This window comes from Micropterus salmoides, unplaced genomic scaffold, assembly GCF_014851395.1.
Source record: "Micropterus salmoides isolate LMB-PRFRI ecotype aquatic unplaced genomic scaffold, ASM1485139v1 Ms_hic_scaffold_2, whole genome shotgun sequence".
In the NCBI taxonomy this organism is placed as follows: Eukaryota; Metazoa; Chordata; class Actinopteri; order Centrarchiformes; family Centrarchidae; genus Micropterus; species Micropterus salmoides.
In genome coordinates, this window is record NW_024041150.1 from 38350590 (window position 1) to 38377234 (window position 26645).

At 37.6% G+C, this 26645-nt stretch overlaps 1 protein-coding gene and 1 long non-coding RNA gene across 3 annotated transcripts; both read left to right on the top strand.

The window, feature by feature from the left end:
* Positions 1-2663: 2663 nt before the first annotated feature.
* LOC119912935 lies at positions 2664-8455 on the top strand. Of its 2 annotated transcripts, none has more exons than XR_005446298.1 (5): positions 2664-2874; positions 3896-4237; positions 5619-5665; positions 6029-6099; positions 6742-8455. It is a non-coding gene; the product is annotated as an uncharacterized LOC119912935 (long non-coding RNA). The 2 variants fall into 2 exon arrangements; XR_005446299.1 differs by having other exon boundaries at positions 5622-5665.
* A 2511-nt stretch (positions 8456-10966) lies between these two features.
* On the top strand, positions 10967-26328 carry LOC119912936. The gene is made up of 6 exons (XM_038732215.1): positions 10967-11112; positions 13959-14297; positions 15767-16108; positions 16338-16358; positions 20127-20219; positions 23675-26328. Exons 1-6 carry the CDS (start codon positions 11034-11036, stop codon positions 24616-24618), a joined length of 1818 nt encoding a protein of 605 aa, XP_038588143.1. The 5' UTR covers positions 10967-11033; the 3' UTR covers positions 24619-26328.
* The last annotated feature ends 317 nt before the right edge of the window (positions 26329-26645 follow it).

Genomic DNA, 26645 nt, shown 5'->3' on the forward strand with positions numbered 1-26645 from the left:
GGGATGAGGTTGTATACAGAGGGAGAGAAAGAAGAGGAGAGAGGACCTCAGTGCATCATGGGAAATTCCCCTGCAGTCTAGGCCTATAGCAGCATAACTAAGGGATGGTTCAGGATTCAAGATTAAAGCACTTTGTAACTTGTTTTTGAAAAGGGCTCTACAAATAAAGATTATTATTATTATTATTACTATGAGCTCTTTAAGATAAGATGGTGCCTGACCATTAAGAGCTTTGTAGGTAAGAAGAATGATTTTAAATTCTATTCTGGATTTTACTGGAAGCCAATGCAAAGAAGCTAAGACAGGAGAAATGTGAACGATAGTTTTGTAATAATAATGATTCAAATGCAGGTACAGCTTTTCTTGATATTTGTGTGTCTTTTGATATGTTACATCATGATTTTTTAACCATCTCAGCGATAGAGTTGGTCTCTCAGGTCTGGACATTGTCTGGATAAAATCTCATCTGTCCAAACAAACCTTGTCAGTATCTTTTTATAGCTCTCTGCTTCCTGCTTGTACACTTTAGAAGTGATTGACCAGAGGGGAAAATACAAATCATTTAAACACTTATGTTGGCATTCTTAAAAAGATGTTGTGTGTGTGTGATTACTAATGTTTTTATTTCCTGATTACATTGTTGATTTTTCATATTACTGTATGTGAATTTTGTGTTTCTGTTTTAAGTGTGTTTTTGTTATCTTGTTTTTTCCACACTGTGCATTTTACAACATCTGTTTTGAAAATCTCTATACTGTAATAACAACTTATTAATAATATTATCAAACAACCTTTTGATGTACTCACAACAAAAATCACACCTGAGACTAGTCAATTCTGTAAGCTGTGAAACATCTGGACACTAAGAGGCTGAACCTGTGATTGTTGTTTGTTAAAGACGAGAAGAAGAGTGTAGGGTACACACATACAAAAGACTTCTACAGCTGCTGAACAAAAAGGAAAATACATATATATCATATAATATATATTGTACAGTTTTGGGCTGAACTTGCTTTTATTACTAAAAATAACTTTGAGCGAATAACATGTGAGGATGAATTTGTGATGTCATGACCAGGTTATCGGTTCATTAGGCAAGGCAACTTTATTTGTATAGCACATTTCAGCAACAAAGCAATTCAAATAAATTGCTGTGTCATAACAACATAGCTCTGCTCTGCCAGGCTGACTTTGCCATTATAAATAAAAAGGTGAATTGATCACACTTAAAAAGCATGTAAAGACTTTTTGAATATTGTTGATTTTTATTCACAACCACAGTCATTTTTGTAAGATGTAGATGCAACCCCTCTGAGGAACTCAATAAAGCCCTGAAAATAAGGCCAAATCATAAATCACCTGGACTTCCAGCTGAATTCCATAAACACTTACGAGATATTTTATCACCATTATTTCACAGAGTAACTGCAGTCATGAAGCTCGCGCAGTTGAATATAATTCATTATAATAGATATTAACTGTAAATTCAACACATGTGGTCTGAGCAGGTCCCAGGGAGTGACTGATTAAGTTCTGTCTTTCATATCTACTAAAATTGTCTCTTATTGCAACACTATATGAATTAATCAAAAGAGTAATTGTGAGCAGGAAGTGTGCATGTTCATGAACTAAAATCAAAGAGAAGTTGAAGGTCATCTTGGCCCATGTGCACCAGCCTATGCTGAGTGGGAGTGCCCTATTGGAGAAGCAGAGAGCCTCTACACACTGAGCTCATTCTGCAGAAATGGATGAAAAACACAGTGCAGGCAAAGGCAACACAACACATATGTTGGCTAAACTTCATTATTTTATATATCAGTAATGATCAAGAACAAAGGTTATTCCTTGCCTCCATTGCCAAATGCTTGATAATGGTAGGGCTTGTTCAGTCTCTTTAAATAATAATAATAAGAGTGTTCTATTACATGCTCTATTAAATGAAAAGTGCAATGAGATAACTTGTGAATTGGTGCTATATGAATAAATATGATTTTAAAAAATGAATAATTTGTTAGGCAGTGCATCAGTGACAGGTGATAGGCTAAGAAAATCAATTAGGTCTATGTAAAGGCAAATCACATGACAACATGTGTAGCCTATTCTACAGCGTATGACTATAGGCCATAAGCTATATTATGCCAGGGTAAGGACGAAATGTTGAGGTGCATGCAATTTTCAGGGGTGCAATTCTGTGAAGGATTCTACATGTTCATAAAATATAGAATTTCAATAACTTATCTCAATTGATGAAGCCCACAAAGACTATTAAATCGTTCAGCTACTTTGTCATAGAAATCATTACAGTGTCTGGCAGTTTTTCTTCGGCTGCGTGCGCTCCCGCTAGGTGCATGCAATTCTGGACGGGAAAACGGTGTTATGCCGAGTTGTGCATGCCAGCGGAGACTCATGCTGAGAAAAGAGGTGGATGCAAAGCGGCAGGTAGCCTTCAACATCTGTTCTGCCGAATTACACATCCACCTCTTAAGGTCCTTTACATTCATGTGCACACTGATCAAATTCTGTTATCACCACATGACTTTGCTGAATTTCAAGAAATGTTTCTTCTACTGTTCTGTTCTGAGATCTACGTGAACGCGGAGTTACGCAACTGTAAAACAAGTTTGGTCACTTTATAATTTATAATTTCTTCCGGCTCAGGCTTATAGGTAGGCTCATAGGTAGGCTGAATGACACATATATGTATTATACTCTCAAGTTTTGCAGACAATAGCCTATTGAATTAAAAAAACAAAAAACATAAACCAATAAAAACGTTAATTGGACTTTGACACATCGACGCACAGATGAAGTGGAAAATTGGACTGAGTCTTATCGGACTGCTTATTGTTTTTCTACTGATCAACGCAGCCACAGGTTGTAGGCCTATTACTATCGTATTTCTAATTGTACATTATATGCTATATTCATTTTACTATGATCCCCTAATGATTAATTTCCTTAGTTTCTTAGTTTGAGTTAACTAACACGCTCTGACCTTTATATCATGAAAATGATGTCGGCGTTATAACAAAACTTTGCTAATTTACTGCTGATCCACACATGAAAATAGTTATTAGGAAAAGAGATGGAGTCTAGGCTACCCATTAGATGTCACACGTCGTTTCACTTTTTAACCGTATCACTTTTAAGACACAACATTGTTTGGTGTTAAAGTTTAGCCAAAACATTACATCTCCTGGCATAAAACCCACATTGTTAATGCATTCAATTTATTAGGTTTCAGTTTTTTCGTTAAAGATCATTTAGCCTGAGATATCTGTGTTTCAGCAGTGTTTCACTGATCAACCGTTTGACATTAGTGCACTAAGTTTATTGACATTTTTCATCAAATTGTATTTCATTTAATTATTTTTTTCCGTCTCAATTTGTGTTTTATTATGTTTTGAACATCGAAGGCTTATTCTCGTAATTATGACTTCCGTATCTCATCTGGCTAATTACAAGAAATAATAACGATAAGACTACTTCATGAGATGGTTTTATCGTTATTTTCTGGGTTTTGTATATATTAAAGTTAAGGTCATTTATAAATGCAGAGGCGTTAATACTTTTACTTCCTCCTTCAGTGTGAATCACTGAGAAAGCCACTGAGTAATGTGGCAGGTATTCTTATTGGCATGTCAGCAATATGAGTAAAATCATTGGTATTTTCGAGACAGAAAGCTCAAAACAGGAAGCACATACATGCAACTTGTCACAGATTTGACCAGAAACACTAAAATAATAAGGTAATTTCAAGATTTTTGGTAAAGATGATTTATTGGAGTTACATTTATCAGGAGGACACTTAAAATATGCTGTTCTTAAAAGTAATGTCATGCCTGTGTGGGTTTATGGCTACTAGATAAAGGATTCAACTTGCATCTTGTTGCAGAAAATTCTCTGTTAATTTGCCGACCGACGCAGGAAGCAGCAGTCGGAGATGATGTTACTTTGGACTTCCACTTTGAGCCTCAACATGATGTGAAGAGCACACTAGTGGAATGGAAATTTAACAACATCAGCCTTGTACTTGTTTACAAAAGTAGAGGTTTTTCTACCAATGATCAGGCAATACAATTCAAAGGCAGAGCATCTCTTGACAGCAGTGGGGATCTAGCCAAAGGGAAACTTCCAGTGAAGATTTCATCAGTTAGCAAAAGTGATGCTGGAACATACAGCTGCTTTGTTGGAAAGGGAAAAAAACAAATATCCAACAGTATTAAGCTCATTATTGGTAAGTAGTGCACTCTAACTCATATGATTGCTTGACATACATAGATGTAAACACAGTGACACTAAATTCAAAACACAATTAAAACAGTGAAAATACTTTGAACACCTTAACAATAAATTTAGTATCCAGCTGCCAGGAAGTTGTTGTGGAATTCTCAGTGACCCTTTTACAGTGTATGCACAAAAACGACTTTAAATTAAAATGAAAAAATGAAAATCAAACATCACACAGGCTGCACACCAATCACCATGTACACCCCACCATTGATTGACATTCAACCCAAAGAAAACCAAATTAACACAAACTCTCCATAATCCACAAAACAAAGGATTTCCAGCTCAAATTCGACCACGGGTTTTCTTTCACACATTGAAATTGTCCAAACAGAAAAATAGAGAATAAGTTCAGTTCAGTTAGTGAATGTAACCAAAGGTAATTCAGTTCAGTTCAGGAAAAGCAACAAAATAAACAAACACACCTTCAAGTAAAACAAAAAAATAGTTTATGCAGTTATGGAGTCAGTCAGTCAGTCTGAGCACTTCCGGCACTTATTTCTTCTGAATGTATATTAATAGCAATAACTTGACATGTCTCTTGTCGAAGATGTGCAATAATAAGATACTTCCTGTTGAAAGCCACTTTAAATCATGGACATCCGTTTAAAGTTTGTCATTACCTGTCGTTACAAAATTAAACACAGAGATAATAATAATAAAAATAGTTTGAATGCCATGACAAAAATTCATTCCTTCATTTTTTTTCATTTAAAAGGGACAGTGCACATTAATGAACATATCAGCTTGCATAAATGTAAATATGCCAGAATTAGCCAGAAGGCTATTTTTCATCTGTAGTCACAAGGTCAATACAAAAAAGACAACATAATAAAACAATAGAAGGAATAGTACAAAACACCATAATATACAAGACAGTCATTATCCTTCACTATGCAGATCATGAGCTGGTTATTAAAGTAAATCAATAATAAGGTGCAAGTAATTTGTTGTAAATTGCAATATGTGAAGGTATGCAGAAAAGTGCCATATTATGCAATTAGGTGCCATTAAAACATTTTTAAAGTGCTTCTTCAGTGCAGTAAAGTGTTGCATCTAGTGTGGGACCACAACAACAAGATGCTCCACTAAAGTAAAGAATCATGGAGGATCTATCTGCACACACACACACACACACACACACACACACACACACACACACACACACACACACACACACACACACACACAGTGCAACTAGGAACAGTGCCCCTCTCACATAGTTTGTTTACCAGAGCTGTACTTTGTGTTTAGTGCCAATTAGTTTGAGGTGAAATCCTTCGTGGTCTTGTCTTTCCTGAGTACTTAACACCTTCATCTTTTCTCAGCAGTTGATGCAGATAGGCAGCTCATGAACGAAGCCCAGAAACAAAGCGTAAGTATAATATAGAAATGCCCCAAAAGATGAGCGCTCAAGTACAACAATTTTACTCAGTGTATTTGTCACATGTATGATATAGCTTTATATTCTTCTGGGTTAGTTTAATGTGCAGGAATTACACTGATGGTAAATGCTATTACAGGTTTTAGGATAGTTTTCAGAAAGCTAATTGCTCTGATATTTTAGGAGAGTTTTCTTAACGGCTATACCACTGTGTAATGAAACAAGGAGACAGTTTTGACAAAACAGACTGCCTATCCAATAAACATTGTGACCCTTAGCAGGAGAAGTTGGTGAGGAAATGTTATCTTAGAAGCCCACACTAAAGAGCAGATCTTGAAATCTTTATTCTTTCAGGACACAACGTATGCATTGGTGTTGGTTACATCTACATTCCTGTGTTTGCTGTATTAATGAAGAAAAGACCGGTAAGTCACACATTCCTCCTCTCTTAATGTTTCTAATTTAAAAGAATAGGTACACAGTTTTTAAGTTTGCCTTCAAACAACAGTCAGGTTACCTTATAAACATTGTAACCAGTTTTGCTTGCTGTAATCACTCCTCCTGTAAGATCACTCACCATTACTTACTTTTGGTGCGAATGGTGCGGGACAGAATCCACAGTCCAAGTTCCATGAAAAATGAATTCAAAAGTTTATCCAAACCCTAATATCAGGCTTAAGCCAAGTTGGTACCTCCTAAAGTCGTTTTAGAATAACATTTCTTCTCATGTGACTATCCTTCAACCACAGTATAACACTTTGGGCTTCATTGTTTCTCTGGGCGCTAAGCCAGAGCTAAGACAAAAACAGTTTACCTCGGGAGCTTTTTTTTTGCGTTGCAAAATATTTTGCTATTATGTACTTTACTCCTCTGAGCTAACTCACAAATCACACCTATTCTAGTGGGATCACCAGAAATATCAATGAAATTTGCTTAAAAATATCAAAATATCATCCATATTTTTATTTGCTGCCTCCAGTTAAACATCCTGATCCTGATTGTTCACTGTTTCTATAAACACAGACACACTGATGATGAACTTATTTAACACAAGTTTACTGTGACAGTTGTTGGTGCAGCACCGAGGTGTCGGGTTTAGTGCTGAGCTGCAGTTTCTTTGATACTGGAGGGGTCTGATGGCAGCAGCTCTGGAAATGAAGATGTACCTGTTCAATAATGTGATAGAAAAACAATGGGACAAATGTGTGAACAATGATTTTGTAAAATACTTGATTAAAATGCCGATACTTTAGGCTATGAATTTATAAACAATCTCAGAGATAGAGTTGGTCTCTCATTATTACTCATTATTTTAGGGTGGCATTCTTCCTGATCTAATCTAGGTCTAATACTGAAAACATTGTGTCAATACAATTTTTTGCAAGTTAGAGAGTTTGCGGGAGATTTCTTTGTTAGGGTGGCATTCTTCAAAAGATGTGTTCGTGATTATTAATGAATGCTTTTATTTGATTATTGTATTGTTTATTTTTCATATTAGTGTATTTGTTTTTGGTAACACTTTCTATGAAGGTCATAATAACACAATGTAATGCTTCCGTATGATATAACAATTATTATACTCACTTATAAACATGTATTTGGTGCTTTAGCAAAGTTCATAATGCATTACAAGCTAATGTTAATACCAGTTTATAACACTGTGCACCAAGAATCTCAGACCATGTGCTATAGTATATTATAACCATCGACTTTGCCTCGTTATAATACTAACTAGTCAATTTGCTGATAATAATACCATATAGTGATTTTAATGTAATATAGCATGTCATAGAATAGCAATGTCCATCCCTGTATGATATAGGTGGACATAAGACAACGTGAACTAATTGTAAGAACTGATAACAAGTATTTGTTTGCTTTAAGTAAAGTGACACAGAGGAAAAAAATTAACTTTTATTTATTTTTCTTCACTTTCTGAACAATCATTTCCACAGCTGAACAATCATTTGTTCAGAAAGTCCAATCAATCTGTCCAATCATTTTACATCATTTTACATCATTTTAAGCCTACCTACAATATTTTATGTTGTTACAGACATTTTAATAAAACACGGTCTGAGATTCTTGGCCCACCGTGGTATAAAATGGTATTACCATTAGTTCTAAAACATTAAATCAAAAGGTCTTATTGCATTATGAACTTTGCTATAGCACTTAATGCAAGTTTGTAAGTGAGTGTGATGAGCTTCATAAAAAGTGTTAGATTTTTTAAATTAGATTTTCTTCTTACAGTGCTTCTTTTAAGTGTGTTTTTGCTTCATGTTAACTTGTTTTACCTGCCCTGTGAATCACTTTCCAGCATATGTTTAAAAAGAACACTATACTGTAATTAAAATGTATTAATATTATTTTAATACATCCTTTTGATTTACTATACGCTGTGAACATCTGGACATTATGAGGCTGAGACGTTATTGCTAATAAAAGTTTGGACAAGTAATATATACACTATATGTACACTGTTGTACATTTATGATAATTGTTATTTTGAGCTGATTTATGGTCTGTAACTTCTGACGTGTTGGATTTGATCTGTGCCTGTATAATACTGATCTTAATGTTTCTAGTTGTTTTTACTCTCAGTATCAGACAGTGTTGTCCAGCTCTGCTCTGACTGGTCCAGCTGTGGAGTAGATTGACTGCATGCAGATCACAACCACCTGATTGATGAATTTGTTTGTGTGTATTTATTGCTCAATGCCTGACGAAAATCTCCTGTTAGATCAAAATGTTGCTTAATTAAAAGTACTGGGAGCTGTACGTAGAGTGTGCAGATGTTGATTCTTGTCTATTTGTTTTATTATACAGTATTTCCTTTTATGCAAATGTGGCTGCATCACACCTGTAAAAGCCTTCGCCGGACTTGAACCCCCCTGAGAGGCTCTTCTGTCCCGCAGGCTTATTTCCGATGAAAACATAATTTCTGTAGAACGTATCAGAGAAATCTGTATATTTATCTTGCTCTTTTTCCTCGTAGGAACAGTGTAACATTTTCTCCCTTTTTTTACAGGAAGTGCAGGGCTCTCCAGGATCACATTGCCTGTTGAAATGTAGAAGAATACCTGACTAGATTTTAGAAAGTCTGTTTAATTGCACAAAATATTATTTGACAAGCTCCATGCACATTTAGTATTACCTGTCACTGTGATGTTGACGGTGTTGCTACGCTCTCTCTGCTCAGACTCACACCAGTACACTTCTTTGTCATGTGCAGGAGGATTCACTTTGGATCCTTCAGCCATCCTCACACGCCTCAGACCTGCTGAAAGAGGTGTTTTTTCTGAAGACCATGCCAGAGCTAAAAGGGGAGATTGGTGACAGCTGATTGACAGCAGTGGTGTTAGGCCCCACCCTTTGGTGGCCACATGTGGCGAAAAACATTCCAACACTGACCCAAACTTAACACAGACAAACACCTTTAAAACAACCAAGTCAGTGGAATTTATTAACATAACAAGATGATAAATCAAGACCACCAGAACCACAAGCACATAACACAAAAATCGCCAGCTGTGAGGCAGCAAGACCAGCAGTCCCAGCCCAAAAAGCCTCCCTCTGATGCTGGCAGAGGAGCTTTTACAGACCACCGAAAAGATGTAGTATAGTTGGTTCCATCCCGATAACGAGATGAGAGGTAAACAGAGGGGTAGAGATGTGAGAAGGAAGCAAGATGACGGATGTAAATAATAAAGCTGTGAAAAAGTAACAAAGAGATTTTGAGGAAGTGATTTTCAGTTCCCCCCTCTGTAATGAGCCATCAGCTCAGCGCCTGGTTCCTCACCCCACTGTGTGACTAGAAAAAGAGAAATGAATCAACTGGTAGCGTGTCCATCGCTGTGGTTTAAAAATGCCCCACCAACAAATGAGCAGTATGTCATCTATTTTATATGGGAAATGGGTGTCTCATGGGGAAATAAAACCAAAGTTTCCGGAAGACAAGATGCCAGTAAAGGTAAGTTGTTTGAGTGATCCGACTCTTTAAAGCAGACGTTCTCAAACTATGAGGTACGCCTCCCCAGGAGAGTTTTTAAACATTTAAACAGAAATTTTACATACAAGTACATACAATACATCAGAGACACAAACCCAGCATGGGATCCATATCTCTGCCACAAGTGTCCACACTCTCTCAGAGTACTTTGCTGTTTTCTGCCTGTGTATTGTACATCCATCTTTACTAAAGTAACATCTCAATAATTGTATTAATTCACTCAATCAATCAGCATTACTTTAACAAAGAAGAGAAGCTAATCACTTTAGTTCACTCTTGCCTTGTGTTGGCCTACTTGACATTTTGATAAGAGACAGCATGCTGTATCAGCCCTGTATAATCCAGCTGTGAATGAATGTAGGTTCACACTACAGATGTTAAAGACTGTGTCTAAAATGAGTGAAAGTTTGTTGTAAATGTTTGTTAAATTAAATACCTCCAGGCTCATCTTTCCTCTACTTTCCTGGAGGTAAATACTGAAATAAATAAATGGCAAATGACACAAGCCTCAAGCAATAATTTTTTGATTTTTTGATGTTACAATAACTAACAGTAAATGTCCAACAAGCAGATTTCCCATTTGCAAATTAAAACGGTTCAAGATGCCGGACCGCGGTCTACTGATATGTTGGAAGACTAGCAACTACTGTATGAAGTCCTCATGGAAAGAGACAGCATTAACAACTAGTTAACAAAGTCCTCGAGAGAACTACACTACTAGGAACCACATCAATGAATCCAAACACAAATTGTCTTTCCACATAGCCTACATGAGGAGGGCAGAAAAGCCACGGGGAGTCCTGTGGGACAGGGACCTATGACTGTTCACATTGCAGAAATCATGTATTTTAGCTGCATTTAAATCCCATTTGCGTAGGATTTTTATCAAATGAGGTAGTCTAAATTGCAAGACAGCAATCAACACCACAGTCTTTTTGTTGCATTGAAGCCTCCATCAGACAGTGCACAGACTATCTCTATTGTAGATAGTTTTTAATTTTGGTGCTTTATGATATAAAATCATGGACTCTATACATTTTTGTATTTAGTTTATGGCCTGCACGCAAATGATGGTCTTAAAATAATTCTGAATGTCATCTCTCACACACTGATTAACATTATAGGCAAATATGATATTGGACATTTTTTAAATGAGCTTTTTAATGATTATGTAAATTCTTTCCAAAATTGAAATGAATCCGTTGACTGTGCATTTTCATGTGATGCATTCAGCTGACACCTGACTACTTCTCCATTCAACAATAAGGGAGACAGTGAAAGTAGCCTAGGTCCTCTGTGTTTTAACAAACAAAAGAACTGAATTTCATCTCAACAACGACATCTAAGATGGCTCTCCTTTATCCAGCGACCATAATACTGTTGTTTCTCGTTTTCATGCACTCTCCCTCTCAGGTGGACAATGGAGGTAAGATTTATTGAAGTCAGTAAAGGTAAATTGCTTCGTTTTTTCTTTTTTATGTAAATGTAAATTATGGTTGCACTTCAGCCTATGATTTTTAAGTGCATTTAGAAAGAGTCCCGTTTTGTTGACAGTGAGAAGCAACTTGAATCGAAAAATCGTTTTATGATGTGTGTCTTTTAATCCTCCTTGTTAACATCATTCACAACAGGCCCTTCTGAATTGTTTATTAGATTGCTGAATCGGTTTTATGATATAGCCTAACGTTATTTACATACTTTAAACGTCTTTGCACAACAATCTCAAACATTTCATCTTCAAAAGTGACAGAACTTTGCCTTTAAATTCCTTTCTGCTCAGCTGAATCTGCTCCGACGCCGTAGGTGTTATTTACAGTGGGAGCGCTGGGGACATGTCCCCATCACTTTTTGAAAGCATTTGTTAAAAATGTTCTTAAAAATAGCGTGCACTAAAAAATGTCAACTAACAAATAAAAATGCTTTGAGAAAGGTTGATTTGCACAATAAGAAAACATGCTATGCATTTTAAATATAAAAGAAACAAATGTGCGTTGTCCAAACAAGTAACATAAGCTAAAAAAAATGATATATTCTATTATGAGAATACCTGCAAGGAGTTTTTTTTACTTCCCTCCCTTCTCCTTATATTAGTACTTCAGTACAGTAGGCCTACTTAAATTACTGTCCACCACTGGAAATAACCACATCTTAACACTTCAGAGCTGCCTATTAACTAAACAGCTTACTTCTGTAGCCAACAGCTGTTCTCCTTGTTGATGTACTGTAGCACAAGCACCAACTGGTAGTGGGTGGAAATGAATATTCAGCTTTTTTTACTTCATCCAAAATGTAATCTTCAAGGACTGACAGCTTGCAGTCCAAAATATCATTTTGATGTTAACTCTGTCAGCTTCATCGCATGTGCACTCGCATGGTTCGAATTATGGGGGGATTGGAGGGGTCTGACCCCCCTCGTTAAGGCTTGGACCCCACCAAAAGAGGCAAAAACAACAGTACAGTGAGGTGATGGTGCAATCTATAAGACACATGCGTCTGGTGAGAGAGACCCGGGTTCAATCCGCCACTGTTACCCATTCACCAATGTGTCCCCTAGTTGCTCCAGAGGCGTGCAACCTAGAAAGAAATTATAGGTCGCTTTGAATAAAAGCGTCAGCTAAATGAATAAATGTAATGTAGGTCAGGGGGTGTCTTTCTTACCTGTAAATCTAAATATTAAAATATATTTCCCATTCTCATGCCTTGTATTTAAGAATCTTGAAATATGATTTCTGACACCCCTAAAATGGACCATACCATTTCCAACATTGACATTAGTTGAACGTCTTGTCCGCCTGCATCAGCTGCTCCAGTCCCGTGAATCATGCGCTAATGGAGACGCTGCAGGTTAACGTCAGTAGTTAGCTATCTAGCTGCTTTAATACACTTAACTTTCTTACCTTCAGAGTTTCGTAATTAACATTTACTTTACTTAAAATGAGCAATCTGATGTTAGCTAGCTAAGAGCCCATCCTGTCACTTCATTCACAATTCTTTTGTAATTGTCAGCTAACACTGGTGCTTAGGCATGAGCATTAAAATGGGGATTAGTTATTGTAGAGATACATTTTTGCATCAATATAACGTGTATTATTATATTTGAAGTATTTTGTGAGTCCTTTCACATTGAACATGGAATTTGTTTAAACTCTGGAATTTCCAAAAATTCCCAATTCCCCAACAACAGTGTCCAACTACCGCTTTATTGGACGCAAATTAGGCCACATCATTAAACATGAGCAAGACGAAAGGAGATATTTGCTAAAAAAGAGTAAGTTGAAACTTTAAACTTGATGAGAATGAGAAGGAATTGGGAATTAGAGATGACAATGCGGATTGTATTTTATGACCATATCTTGTGTCAGCTTTTGGCTGCGCTGCTGTGCTGCCTGGGAAATCTCTCTAGCGCCATGAAGAGATCAGTGAATGAGCAGGAAGATAATTTCACACCCAAACATAATTATTTAGCCTAAATTTGATATATTCCACATTATTGTGCATTTTAAACACACATATACTTAAAAAGGTAATTACTGCGTATTTAAAAAAAAAAAAATCCAAACACTTTCCACTCATAGACTGTATATGAAAAGTTTCCACCAAAGGGGGGCGGCGCCCTAGCGCCCTCTATTGGCGAGCCACCATTGCATTTACATATATTCATTTGGCTGACGCTCTTGTCCAAAACGACTTACAATTGCTATATATAAATATGTAAGAGGTCGCACACCTCTGGAGCAACTGGGGGTTAAGTGTCTTGCTCAGGGACACACTGGTGGATGTGTCACGGTGGGGGATTGAACCCCGGTCTTTCTCACCAAAGGCATGTGTCTTATCCATTATGCCATCACCACCCATTTAATGTTGTTAAGATGTTTAAGTATCAAAGTGGTGGATTGATTAACCAATGTTACTATCCCTAAAAACTCCACTGAATGCAAATTTATACAATAAAAGTAAGAGCGTCAGCTCCTTTTTATCTCCCATTGATAAGTTGTTGCTGTACTTCATCCTGATACAGGACTGTTGACAGACTTATGGTAGGAATATTTTATGCAAAAGAGGGTCCAACCTGGTACAAGCAAGGTGTACCTAAAGTGGAAAGTGAGTGTAGGCTACTGTGTGTGCTGGAAGAACTCTGAAGATTTCGATGGTCTTTTCCTTGTTTTTAGTGCAGCTCTGATAACTAAATTATTTCTTATTTTTAGAATAAAAAAATTCAAATTGATGACATTAATTCAAACTATGCTGTCTGTACTTTTGTTTTCTTTGCAGCTCAGTCTAAGTTGATTTGTTCAGATGAACCAATCGTAGCCCTGGCTGGTGGAGATGTCATTTTGCCATGTCGCCTTGAACCTGCAGTCAGTGCCGCTTTCTGGACAGTAGAGTGGACCAAACCTGGTTTGGACCCAAAGTACATTCACGTTCATCAACATGGAAACCTGTTTAAGCAACAAAATCCGTCCTACAACTATCGTACAATACTGTTTATGGATGAACTGATGAAAGGAAACGTCTCCCTGAAAATCTTCAGCGTGAAAACATCTGATGCTGGGACATACAAATGTTTCCTCCCTTCAATACACAAGGAAGCTTCCATTGAACTCGTTGTTGGTGAGTCAGACTGCATTTTAGATAGACAGGACTTTTTGAGCTAACTAAGTATGTAGATTACTTAAAGGTAGTGGGTTGTACAACGCAGAAGCAAGAACAGTTTTGTGGCTAATGAACAGGGTGCGAATTATACATTGAAAACCGGGGGGGTCAACTTTTTTCCAGGTCATAAAGGAAACCCAGTACAGCCAGGTACGTGTGACAGTGAACTAAAATCTTACAATGCTTACAATATCCTCACTCATTTAACTAATGTCATCAGTCTGTAGATGATGAATCAAATTCATTCCACCAGTTGATGGGTGCCCGATGTCAAACAACAACTTTTGTCGTCAGAGGTCACCAAGTATTCAAGAACATAACTGCCAGCAAGTCAAAAACACAACAGCAGACCATCAAAACGCTCAAACACAGACCCACACAATGCTGAATCAGAACCAAAGACACTATCATAAAATACAGTATGCAGTATCATCTCTGATTCCTAAATCTTATCATTTTGAACTTACTTTTCAACAAGTTTCAACTTACTTTTAGCAAATACTCCTTGCTTCTTTCTCATGTTGACTGTGAATGAAATGTAATCTGGGTAAAGCAGTAGTCAGACATTGTTGGGGAATTGGGAATTGTTGGATCTCTTCCCATGCTCTATATATAAAGTGCAGTGAGATTACTTTTTTCATGAACTGGCGCTACATAAATAAAACTGAAACTGAATACATTTGAAATAACATTTTATAACAATAACATTTACCTAGCCAGGTATGACTTCTGAATTCCAGAGTGAAAACATCTGGCTGCTTATTGTGAAAAGACTCACAAAAGACTTAGAAAGGAAATAATAAACTCTATTTGATTTTGAAATGTACAATAACTGATCCTCAATTTCACTGTTCATGCCTAAGCACCTGCGTTAGCTGAAAATTAGTTAAAATATGGATATAGTGGTAATGAAATGATGGGCTATCAGCTAGCTAACATCAGATGGCCCAAATGCTAATTATGAAACTCTGATGGTAGGAAACTTAATTGTCTAAACGAAACTAAATAGTTAACTACTGACAATAACCAGTGTCTCCACCAGCATGTGGTGGACTGGACTGGTTAAGTGAAATGGTATGGTCCAATTCCGGGGTGTCTGAAATTGTATTTTACAATTCTTAAATATAATGCATGAATATGGTAAATATATTGTAAAATTTACAATTACAGCTAAGAAAGTATGCCTTAATTAGGGGGTCAGCCCCCACCCGTTATTTCAAGCCATGCTTATGCACTTAGTAAACAATTTTCATTAATGTGAACACCTGCTATCTTAACAGTATCCAGTTTGCATGAATTCACATATTGTTTTCTCTACATCTGGATGGAAACTGTTGCTCAGCCTTTCTAGTTTAAATAAATATTGAGGAAGAAAGTGTTCAATGATGCTGCAACTTGAAGTCTAAAAGCTATATTTGTTTCCACAGGAGAGTCTGATGTGACTGGCTCACATGAACCAGTTAAAGCAGTAGTCGGTGATGATGTCATTCTGCCATGCCACCTGGAGCCCCCATTCGATGTGAAGACTCTAACGGTGGAGTGGAAATGCAATAAAAGCATTGTGCATGTCTATAGAAGTATGAAGGACTATCTAGATAATCAGGATCAGAAGTTCAAAGGAAGAACATCTTTTTTCGATGATGAAATGACCAGAGGAAACATTTCACTGAAACTGACCAACGTCACTGAACAGGATGCAGGAAATTACAGCTGCTTTGTTCCCAAATTGCACAGTCAGGTCAGAAAAGGCTATGTTACGCTCATTGTTGGTGAGTACAGCTAATCTAATACACATTCAAATTAAATAAGTGAAAATGTTACATATTTGTAATGTTCATGTAATGAACACAATTACAGTTAACAACAGAAGTCAGACTAATGATCACAGAAAGTAAATATCTCTACTTTTATTTATATATTATCAACTGTCACAAGCACATCTACATTTCTTGTGGTTCAGAATTTTATCCTCAACCTTTTATTTCATTTTCCCCCCAGACCCAGAGTCAGAGGATATTGGTAAGTATGTCTATGTTTTTTGGACCTTATAATATACATGCAGAAATATAAAACACCAGTGTCATTTGTCCTACAAGAAACATGACTCTTCAAGTAGTCAGGTGCTGGACCACCTTCTTTTATTCCATTTTTTCCCACAGAGCCAGAGTCTTTTTTGTACACTTTTAATATACAAGCATATGTAACACCTGAGTCATTCGTCCTTCATCCCTTTAAGAAACTTATATTTTTAAGTATTCAGGTTAAAGCACCTTCTGCTGTGATGATTTTGTGTTTGTTTTCATTCTGTTTTCTTGTCTTACTTCTTAGTCCTGCGTTTTAGTTCTTTGTCCTGCAACTTAGGTGCATAGTTTACTCCAGGGCCCTGTTTCAGAAAGCAGGTTCAGCAAACTCTGAGTTTATCCCGGAGCTCTGAGTTGACTGAGCCTCAGATGTGAAACTCCGATCAGAATTAGTTCAGTCAACTCTGAGTTATGTTGAGCCTGATGGAAGCGCATGCGTGGGGATGAAATAGAGCCATCCTCAATAGAGCTCCGATACCACCATGGCAATGGGTAAATAAAGGCAGAGCTTCCATTTTAATCGGATGGAGCTAGAAATATAAATGCGTGTCAACGTGAACCATGATTTACATTTATCAATTTAGCTGAAGCCTTTGTCCAAAGCAACTTACAATTGCTATATACGCCAGAGGTTGCACGCCTTTGGAGCAACAAGGGGTTAAGTGTCTTACTCAGGGACACAATGGTGGATGGGTTACAGTGGGATACGATCCCTGGTCTCTCACACACAAAGGTATGTGTCTGATCCACTGCTCCATCACCATCCCATAGATGACCCCATAGATGTTATTTATGTTTAAACGCAGGAGTGGAGGAAGGATCAATAAGTTAACAATATTACATTTTATACAGTGTTGCTCATTCATCATTTAGCAGACTGGGAAATGCTGGATTTCTCTTACAGCCCATTACATTAATTTTAAATAGGCTACAGGCCTATTTATTCAACTGTAATAACTGAAGACAAAAATATTAATTGAACAGACCAGATACAGTTTAGGTTACTCATGGACCTGTGATTGGAACGTCACAGTCCGACTCAGTAGGTTAGCCTATTATTAATTGTTTTTGCAGTAGAAAATGTGTCTATAGGTTCAAAATGTTTGGAATCCTCTGAGAGACTGGGGCTGAGTGTGGGCAGACAGGTGAGTGGTAGGTTCAAAAGCTATTCTGCTCAGGCAGGCGGGCTGGGCTTCTAGAACTGAAGCGGTTATCTGGAACAAGAGCAAAAAACACACAAAGTCAAAACTAGATCAGAACAAGAGATTCAAAAAGCAGACCTAAAACTCTGGCTGGCTGTAGCAAGTGTTACCACTTGGGTGAACGGACGATTTTGCAGAGACTGGTTGGAAAGCCAGGATTTATGCTGCGTTCCAGGCAATTCGGAACTGGGAAATTTTCCGACTTCCAACTAGAAAAACAATCCTGGAACGCTACTTGAAGACAGATTTCCTACTTGTGAGCTTGGAGAAAAAATATGTACCCCGACTTCATGAGTAGCAGATGAATGACGTCACAAAACAATGGCAGCTCCCATAGAAGCAGACATTGTAAATGGTAAACAATAAACTAAAAGGCAACAAAAAGTACATTTGCATGTATTTAAATTAAAATAATACATATACGATCATATAGTGAAACCTGTTCTGCATGTACATTGATAGAAATATGTTAGGCCTATTAGGTAGCTGGCTACAGTAAAGACTCTCATAAAGTCATCTTCTCTGCATAAAAGTTATTGTTAAAAATGCCAAAACATTAGGAAGTGTAACCTACAACGTTACCAACTGATGTAGCTAGAGGGGTACACAGTTAACTAGTAACGTATGGGCTATTTATGTCAGTTGTTGCAGTTAAACTGCGGTCCTTTTAATTAACACCTAAAACACTGCTGAGGGTGCAACTGAGTGTACACTTTGTCACGGTCACCCATGGTTTTCGTTCACTTTTGACGTCATGGACCACCATGCACCTGGAGCGCTTTGATGTTCGGAAGTTTCAACTGGGAAAAATCCCAGTTCCGACCGAGTGGAGCCTCCCATCGTGCCCCTCCCACCCCCCAAGCCCTCTGTGTCTAATGTGTAATTAAAATTGAGGGGCGGCCAGTGGGGGAGACAGAAAGGGCGAGGCCACAATAAAGCAGCCCCACCCACCAAACGCCCTGCAGCCTGCCCGCCCCCCAGAGTCCTAAGGGTGTATGTTGTGAGACATGACCAAAGGGGGAAAGGTCAAGGAGGTCATAGGGAGGCTATGGTCGGCCAGCTGTAAGCAGCGGGAGCCGACAGGTGTGTGTCTGTTGTGATCAACAATATGTGTTTACCTTTCTACCTAAAGCCTTTATTTAGAATAATTTAATTCTGTTTAACTCTCAGAACTTTCTTTTGTTTGTCAACAAGCTGCATTAAACAATTCGTGCTTTCTAAGTTCCACCTCACAAACACCTTGATTTCTATATCCAGGGTTCGAGTTATAATCTGAGCTTCGTGGGGGTCTCTAACTGACATTACCAGCGAAGATAAATTAATAAATAAATAGGGCTCAGGTGGTGATGACACACTTGGGCATGAGAAGAAGAGAAAAATATTTTATTATATTATAAATAAATATTCAATGCTGAAATATATGCAGTTGTGGGTCTGGGGGTCCTCCCCCAGAAAACTTTGAGCATTAAAAAACTTAATTTCCTGCATTCTGGAGACATTTTCTGCACCAATTTATGATGAACATTCTTTTTTTCACATGTTTTACAGCAGGATTAGTCATTGTTATTTGGCCCTTAGGAGTTGAAGCTGGCGTATTTCTGGTCATTTGCATAGTAATTTATGGGAGGAGCCAAGGTGGAGTATGTGGCTCGTGCCATGGCCTCACGTTCATTGGGATGTATAAAGGAAAGTTGCGCAGTACCTGCCGTAAGCCTGTTTTTATACATGTCGATATTTCTGTGCATACGTCTACTTCTAATTCTGTGAGAACGCCATCTTTCAGAATGAAAGCTGCACAGTCTTTTATACTCATGAGGCCCCAGGTGTTTAAATGTTTGCCTGTTCTGTTCAGTCCCTGATGCGTCCTCGTCGCTTGTAGAGTGTTCTGTCCTGCCTCTGTGTTTCCACCATTTTTGGATAACTTTGCTCTGTTTCTTTGTTAATAAATCCCCTGAACTGCATCATGTCATGCTTCTCTATTTGGGGCCACACCTCCACCTCACCTGCAACTGTACTCCTTGAATCGTGAGAGATTTATTCTCATTCTCTTACAATTGTTGTTTCTTTAAAGTGAGTAGCCTACAATTGATTTCAAATGACAATGTAACAATAAGAAAGGTGTCTCTGGTAGTGATTAACCTATAGATACTTGATAATCAAATCTGCAGCTGCCCTTGGCTTTAGGCCTATTTGAATCTTATAATTAAATACAAAAGTAGGGGAAAACTGCATTATAAAAAAAAGTAGGCTGGCTATGTGCCCGAAGTCCATGTACATTTTCAAATGTGATTATTACACCATTGAATTTTTACTTAAACACATGTTTATGTAGTTTTTATAACTGTGAAGCACTTTGCAACTCAAATTAACAAATATTAGTTCAGTATTTTTCTCAGAGCTGGTTGTTCTTATATGTCAGGAGATTAATCTAAACAGTAAAAATGTTGTGCAATAAAACAGATCAATAAAGAAAAAAACTTGACATCTTTCCTCTATTCTTATAGCTGGTGACACTGGTATTGGTCCAGGTGGCATTATTGGCATTGTTTTTGCTGCCATTGCTGGTGCTGCCATTGTTGCTGTATTACTAAAGAAAAGTAAGTGACACATTTCTCCTCTCTTTATTTTTCTCAATTTAAAATGATAGGTTCGCATTTTTAAAGTCAACCTTGTTAACAGTCCAGGCTGAAAACAGCTGCTGCCTGTCCCACAAAAATAAATAAATTATATAGTTTAATACAGTGTGGAGAAATAAATCAATCATGCAGTTTACGTAATAAAACCACCCGTGGACATTATCCTATAGACCACCCTTTTGAGAAGAGAAGGATGCCTCCAAAAGCAAACAAGGTCTACTTACTTATTGTGTCATGATTTTTATGTCATGGAGGTGCAATGATGCTGCAACATTCGTCTAAAAGTTTGTAACAAGTTAAAACTATTTTAGCACTTTTAACTAAATTAACTAAATTACAATTTTACAACATTTTTCAAGAGACAAAGCAGAAAACCAACACAGAAAATATATACATGCGTATACATACATACAGTCATAATGACAGTATGTATGTAGATGGCTGCATTGACCTTGGACCTCACAAAACGCAGTGGACCAACACCAGCAGATGACATGGCACCCCAAACCATCACTGACTGTGGAAACTTTACACTGCACTTCAAGCAACGTGGATTCTGTGCCTCTCCTCTCTTCCTCCAGACTCTGGGACCGTGATTTCCAAAGGAAATGCAAATTTTACTTTCATCAGAGAACATAACTTTGGACCACTCAGAAGCAATCCAGCCCTTTTTGTCTTTAGCCCAGGTGAGACGCTTCTGACGCTGTCTTGTTCAAGAGTAGCTTGACACAAGGAATGCAACAGCTGAAACCCATGTCTTGCATACATCTGTGCGTGGTGGTTCTTGAAGCGCTGACTCCAGCTGCAGTCCACTCTTTGTGAATCTCCCCAACATTTTTGAATGGGTTTTGTTTCACAATCCTCTCCAGGGTGCGGTTATCCCTATTGCTTGTACACTTTTTTCTACCACATCTTTTCCTTCCCCTCGCCTCTCTATTAATGTGCTTGGACACAGAGCTCTGTGAACAGCCAGCCTCTTTAGCAATGACCTTTTGTGTCTTGCCGTCCATGTGCAAGGTGTCAATGGCCGTCTTTTGGACAGCTGTCAAGTCAGCAGTCTTCCCCATGATTGTGTAGCCTACAGAACTAGACTGAGAGACCATTTAAAGGCCCTTGCATGTGTTTTGAGTTAATTAGCTGATTAGAGTGTGGCACCAGGTGTCTTCAATATTGAACCTTTTCACAATATTCTAATTTTCTGAGATACTGATTTTGGGGTTTTCATTAGTTGTCAGTTATAATCATCAAAATTAAAAGGAATGAACCCTTGAAATATATCAGTCTGTGTGGAATGAATGTATACATTATACAAGTTTCAACAAAGGTTAAAATCAAGGGCAACTGGACTTGGTTGAAGATACTGGAAGACGTTTCGTCCCTCATCCAAAGGACTTCTTCAGTTCTGACTGACTGGCAGGGAAACTCAGCTATTTAACCTCAGTGGGGTCGTTATCTCGGGTCATCGATACCGCTGGTTCGTTAGTGAACGACCAGCGGTATCTTCAACCAAGTCCAGTTGCCCTTGATTTTAACCTTTGTTGGATAACTATGACCTGGATGACTGAGAATCTTAAAAGACATGTACAAGTTTCACTTTTTGAATGGAATTACTGAAATAAAGCAACTGATATTCTAATTATATGACCAGCACCTGTATAGGTCGTATCGACGAAATTACTTGACCGGGAGCGACAGAAGGCATTTGTGAACAATATGATGTATTTTTTGTTTGGATAAAGTTGAAAAAAGGGACTACTTTGGCGAGTTGAAAAACTGTTACGTTCTGCTCTGGTCAAGAAAATTTGAGGCAGCCAATGGAGAATTTTCTGTCACTCTAGTCCTTTGGAAGGACACAGACAAATCTATAACTCAGAGGGATTTAAAAAGCCCATGTGAGGAACCAGATTTTCCGAGCCTGCTACACTGTAGTGACTGTCACACACCCATTATAAACTCAGAAAAGAGCTCAAAAAAGCATAAAACTTTGACAGCGACCGTGAACAAACCATATAACATATCAAAAAGCTGAATACATAATTAATAGATTAACTTCTTGTGACCAATTTACAGTTTAAATCAAGTCTGTAGCTGAGAGTATGCTGAACTGTTGAGCTTTCAAAGTGGATTAGGTATGAGGAGGATTTTGGCAGTCTCTCTATTCACTTACAATGGGAGAATTTTCCTGGAAAACCTTGAATAATTTGGAAAGTATTCAAGGTATCAATGACAAAAGTAAGAGCACCCCATTCCTCATTGAGCTGGACAACTTGGAGTTTGAACGGAGTTTCTACGTCAAAAGCTTTGGGACTGGTTAGCGTACAAAAAAACGTGACAGAAGAATAATAATAAAGGTTAGCAATAACATAGGATGCGAATGCTTGCAGCATTCACACCCAATAATAATTACTAAAACACACAAACATAGAAGGGTTGTACCGCTACGCGGTATGAACCCTAAAAAGACTAAAAATAATCACACTGACTGAGAACTAACTAAACAGAGCAGATCAGACGCGCCCACAGTGTGACACCCACTCTATTCCCATTCCTGAGCAAGACACTTAACCCCGATTAAAGCTTGAGCTAAATTAGTAAATGTAAATGTAATGTGTTGACAAAAGGTTTTTTACTGGCTGTGTGAGAAGAGGGAAAAACTGCGTTTTCAGTTCCAGAAAGAGTAACTTCAACACCCGTGACAACTTCCTGTATTGAGGTAGGAAGATCTGCCACTCACAGACTGGGAGCTGGTGAAATGAGTTATGAAGACATGTACAGCAGGATTTATGTTATTTATTTGTTATCACACAAACGTACGCAACTCACAACCAGTGTTCTCCCCACTTGACATATAAAACATTTTAATACATCTGTATATACCAATAGAACGTAGACCAATTAAATGTAACTAGGAAAGTTCATAATGTGTAAAAAAAAAAAAAAAAAAAAAAAAAAAAAAAAAAAACTTTTAACTGCTCTGGGCTGACCTGATGTAGCTACACATTACTAAATGTTAACGTGCTGTTGTTATACTGCTGTTTTTAAAAAGTAATTAAAAACTCAAAGCAAAATCAGGAATCTGTGTGACTTCATCCATCCAGCTTTTCTGTTGAACCACTCAGAAGTCTTGCTTGTACAGTTCGTCTTACCTTTCTAACTAGCCTGCCCTGTCTGTATGATGTCAGGTTGGTCTGGGACAAACTCCTTTACATGTAGTTTCTCATTGTCATTTACAACAAGTTTCATTCGTCCATAACTCATTTCTCTGATGGGTTTGATTAATTTATCAAAGTAGGCCCTTTTAATCATAACTGCCACAGCTTTAACTTACATGAAATAAAAAAATGTGTTGATCAGAGCGGTCAAAGAACAGAAAAATGCCTTGTAACTTGTTTTATGTCATAATTTTACATGTGCAGGACAAGACCAGGGAGGAAGCAACGTGGGAAACACAGAAGACAGTGAGGGAAATAATCCTGAGACACTGAATCTGACCAACAGGCCAAACACTAACGACAGCGAGGAGAATAATCCCGACACAGCGGGTCTGACCAACAGGCCAAACACTAACGACAGCGAGGAGAATAATCCTGACACAGCGGGTCTGACCAACAGGCCAAACACTAACGACAGCGATGAGAATAATCCCGACACAGCGATTCTGACCAACAGGCCAAACACTAACGACGGAGAGGAGAATAATCCCGACACAGCGGGTCTGACCAACAGGCCAAACACTAACGACAGCGAGGAGAATAATCCCGACACAGCGATTCTGACCAACAGGCCAAACACTAACGACGGAGAGGAGAATAATCCCGACACAGCGGGTCTGACCAACAGGCCAAACACTAACGACAGCGAGGAGAATAATCCCGAAACAGCGATTCTGACCAACAGGCCAAACACTAACGACAGCGAGGAGAATAATCCCGAAACAGCGATTCTGACCAACAGGCCAAACACTAACGACGGAGAGAATAATCCCGAAACAGCGATTCTGACCAACAGGCCAAACACTAACGACGGAGAGGAGAATAATCCCGAAACAGCGATTCTGACCAACAGGCCAAACACTAACGACGGAGAGGAGAATAATCCCGAAACAGCGATTCTGACCAACAGGCCAAACACTAACGACGGAGAGGAGAATAATCCCGAAACAGCGATTCTGACCAACAGGCCAAACACTAACGACGGAGAGGAGAATAATCCCGAAACAGCGATTCTGACCAACAGGCCAAACACTAACGACGGAGAGGAGAATAATCCCGAAACAGCGATTCTGACCAACAGGCCAGACACTAACGACAGTGAGGAGAATAATCCTCAGACAGTGGGTCTGAAAGAGCGATTTATTTAATTTATTAATAAATTAAATAAATAATTAATTGTATTCAAATAAATATCTCAAAATTAGTGTCTTCAACAAAGTTTGTTCTGGTGTGAAAATGATTTTCTCTCAAAGATTCATAATTATTAGAGGCCTGTAATTAAGTGTTACATGTTTCATTAACTGTACTCTGGATGCAAGTGATAGCAGTGTTGTGTTTTTCATGATGGTGCCGTTGTCTCACTGTTGTTATAAACACAGAAACTTGGCTAACACGTGTTTACTGTGACAGTTGATGATGCAGCACCGAAGTGTATACTGGAGGGGTCCGAAATTGAGATGTACCTGTGCAACAATGTGATATAAACACGATGGGCCAAATATTCTTTGACATGTGAATGATAGTTTTGTAATAATAATGCTTCAAATGCAGGTACAGTTCTTCTTGATATTTGTGTGTCTTTTGAAATGTTAGACCATGATTTTATAACCATCTCAAGGATAGAGTTGGTCACTCACCTTGACTGGATGAAATTTCATCTGTTCAAAAGAACAGTTTTTTTTATAGCTCTCTGCTGCCTTCTTGTACACTTTAGAAGGGATTGACCAGAGGGGAAAGCACAAATCATTTTTTTTATGGTGGCATTCTTAAAAATATGTTTTGTGTGTGATTATTAATATGCTTTTGTTTCCTGATTACATTGTTGACTTTTCATTTTACTGTATGTTTCTTTGTCGTATTGTGTTTCTGTTTTAAGTATGTTTTTGTTTCATGTTATCTTGTTTCATCCTGTGCACTTTACAACATCAGTTTTGAAAATCTCTATACTGTAATCACAATGTACTAATATTATTTTCAATCAACCTTTTGATGTACAGTGAAACATCTAGACTTTAGTAGGTTGAAAATGCGACTGTTGTTTGTTAAAGACAGAGTGGAGGGTACACACATACAAAAGACTTGTACAGCTGCTGGACCAAGAAGAAAATACATATATATTGCTAAAAATAACTTTGAGTGAAAAATATATTACTAACTACTATCTACATAGTAGTTTTTATGATAATAGTTATTTGGATGACTAATGATGACATGTTGGATGTAATCTGTGCCTGTTTCATATTGATCTTGATGTTTCTAGTTGTTTTTACTCACTACTAAGTCAGTATCACACAGTGTGCTCTGATTGGTCCAGCTCGAGAGTAGATTGACTGATAGACTGCATGCAGACCACAACCACCTGATTGATGAATGTATTTCTGTATATTGTTTGCTCTGCTCTGTGATGATTAATTTGTGATGTGATGTCATGACCAGATTATCAGTTTGTTAGGCAAGACAACTTTATTTGTATAGCACATTTCAGCAACAAGGTATTTCAAAGTGCATCACAACATAGCTCTGCTCTGGCAGGCTGACTTTGTCATTATAAACTAAAAAAGTGAATTGATCATGCTTTAAAAAACATTTAAATACTAATGGGGGCATTCTAAAAAAGTATTAATTTATGCTTTTTATATATTACAACCACTTTATTAATATATTTGTTTTTCATTAGTTTTTCTTATCAAACTTATATCTGTCTTTGGTCATCATCATTTTAACAGACAAAGCACAATACATTTATTGCACTGGATAAAGCTTGAAGCTAGTATGAACCCTGGCTGGCACTGAGATTTGTAATTATGTAAATAAAATGTTTTCCAGCTTGGGAACAAAGTCATTCTCAACAGTGTTGTTTACTCTAAGTGTTTAAAGATGCTAATATTAATTTTAAAAAAAATGTAATATTGTTATTCTGTGTTTCTGTTTTTAGTGATCTTTTACATTTTCACCAAACACACACTGTGTAGAGAACCGAACATCACGTAAGCTCCCAAAGCCAGCCAGCTCCGTGGTGAGTCTCCTTTTGTGGAGTGTTCACACTTGTAATATGGAGGACTGATCCTGACAGATTAAGAAATAAATACATGCATAAATAAATGCTCAATAAATAAATATCTGATTAAATGCACAAAAAATAAAGTTGTAAAGTAAGTAAGTAAATAAATAAATG

What these genes read in the sequence shown, in the direction of transcription:
- LOC119912936 (XM_038732215.1), top strand. Translation starts at nt 11,034, where the DNA reads ATGGCTCTCCTTTATCCAGCGACCATAATACTGTTGTTTCTCGTTTTC. An exon ending in CTCTCAGGTGGACAATGGAG is followed by an intron (nt 11,113 to 13,958) that starts GTAAGATTTATT and finishes TTTTCTTTGCAG; the next exon opens with CTCAGTCTAAGTTGATTTGT. An exon ending in CTATGTTACGCTCATTGTTG is followed by an intron (nt 16,109 to 16,337) that starts GTGAGTACAGCT and finishes TTTTCCCCCCAG; the next exon opens with ACCCAGAGTCAGAGGATATT.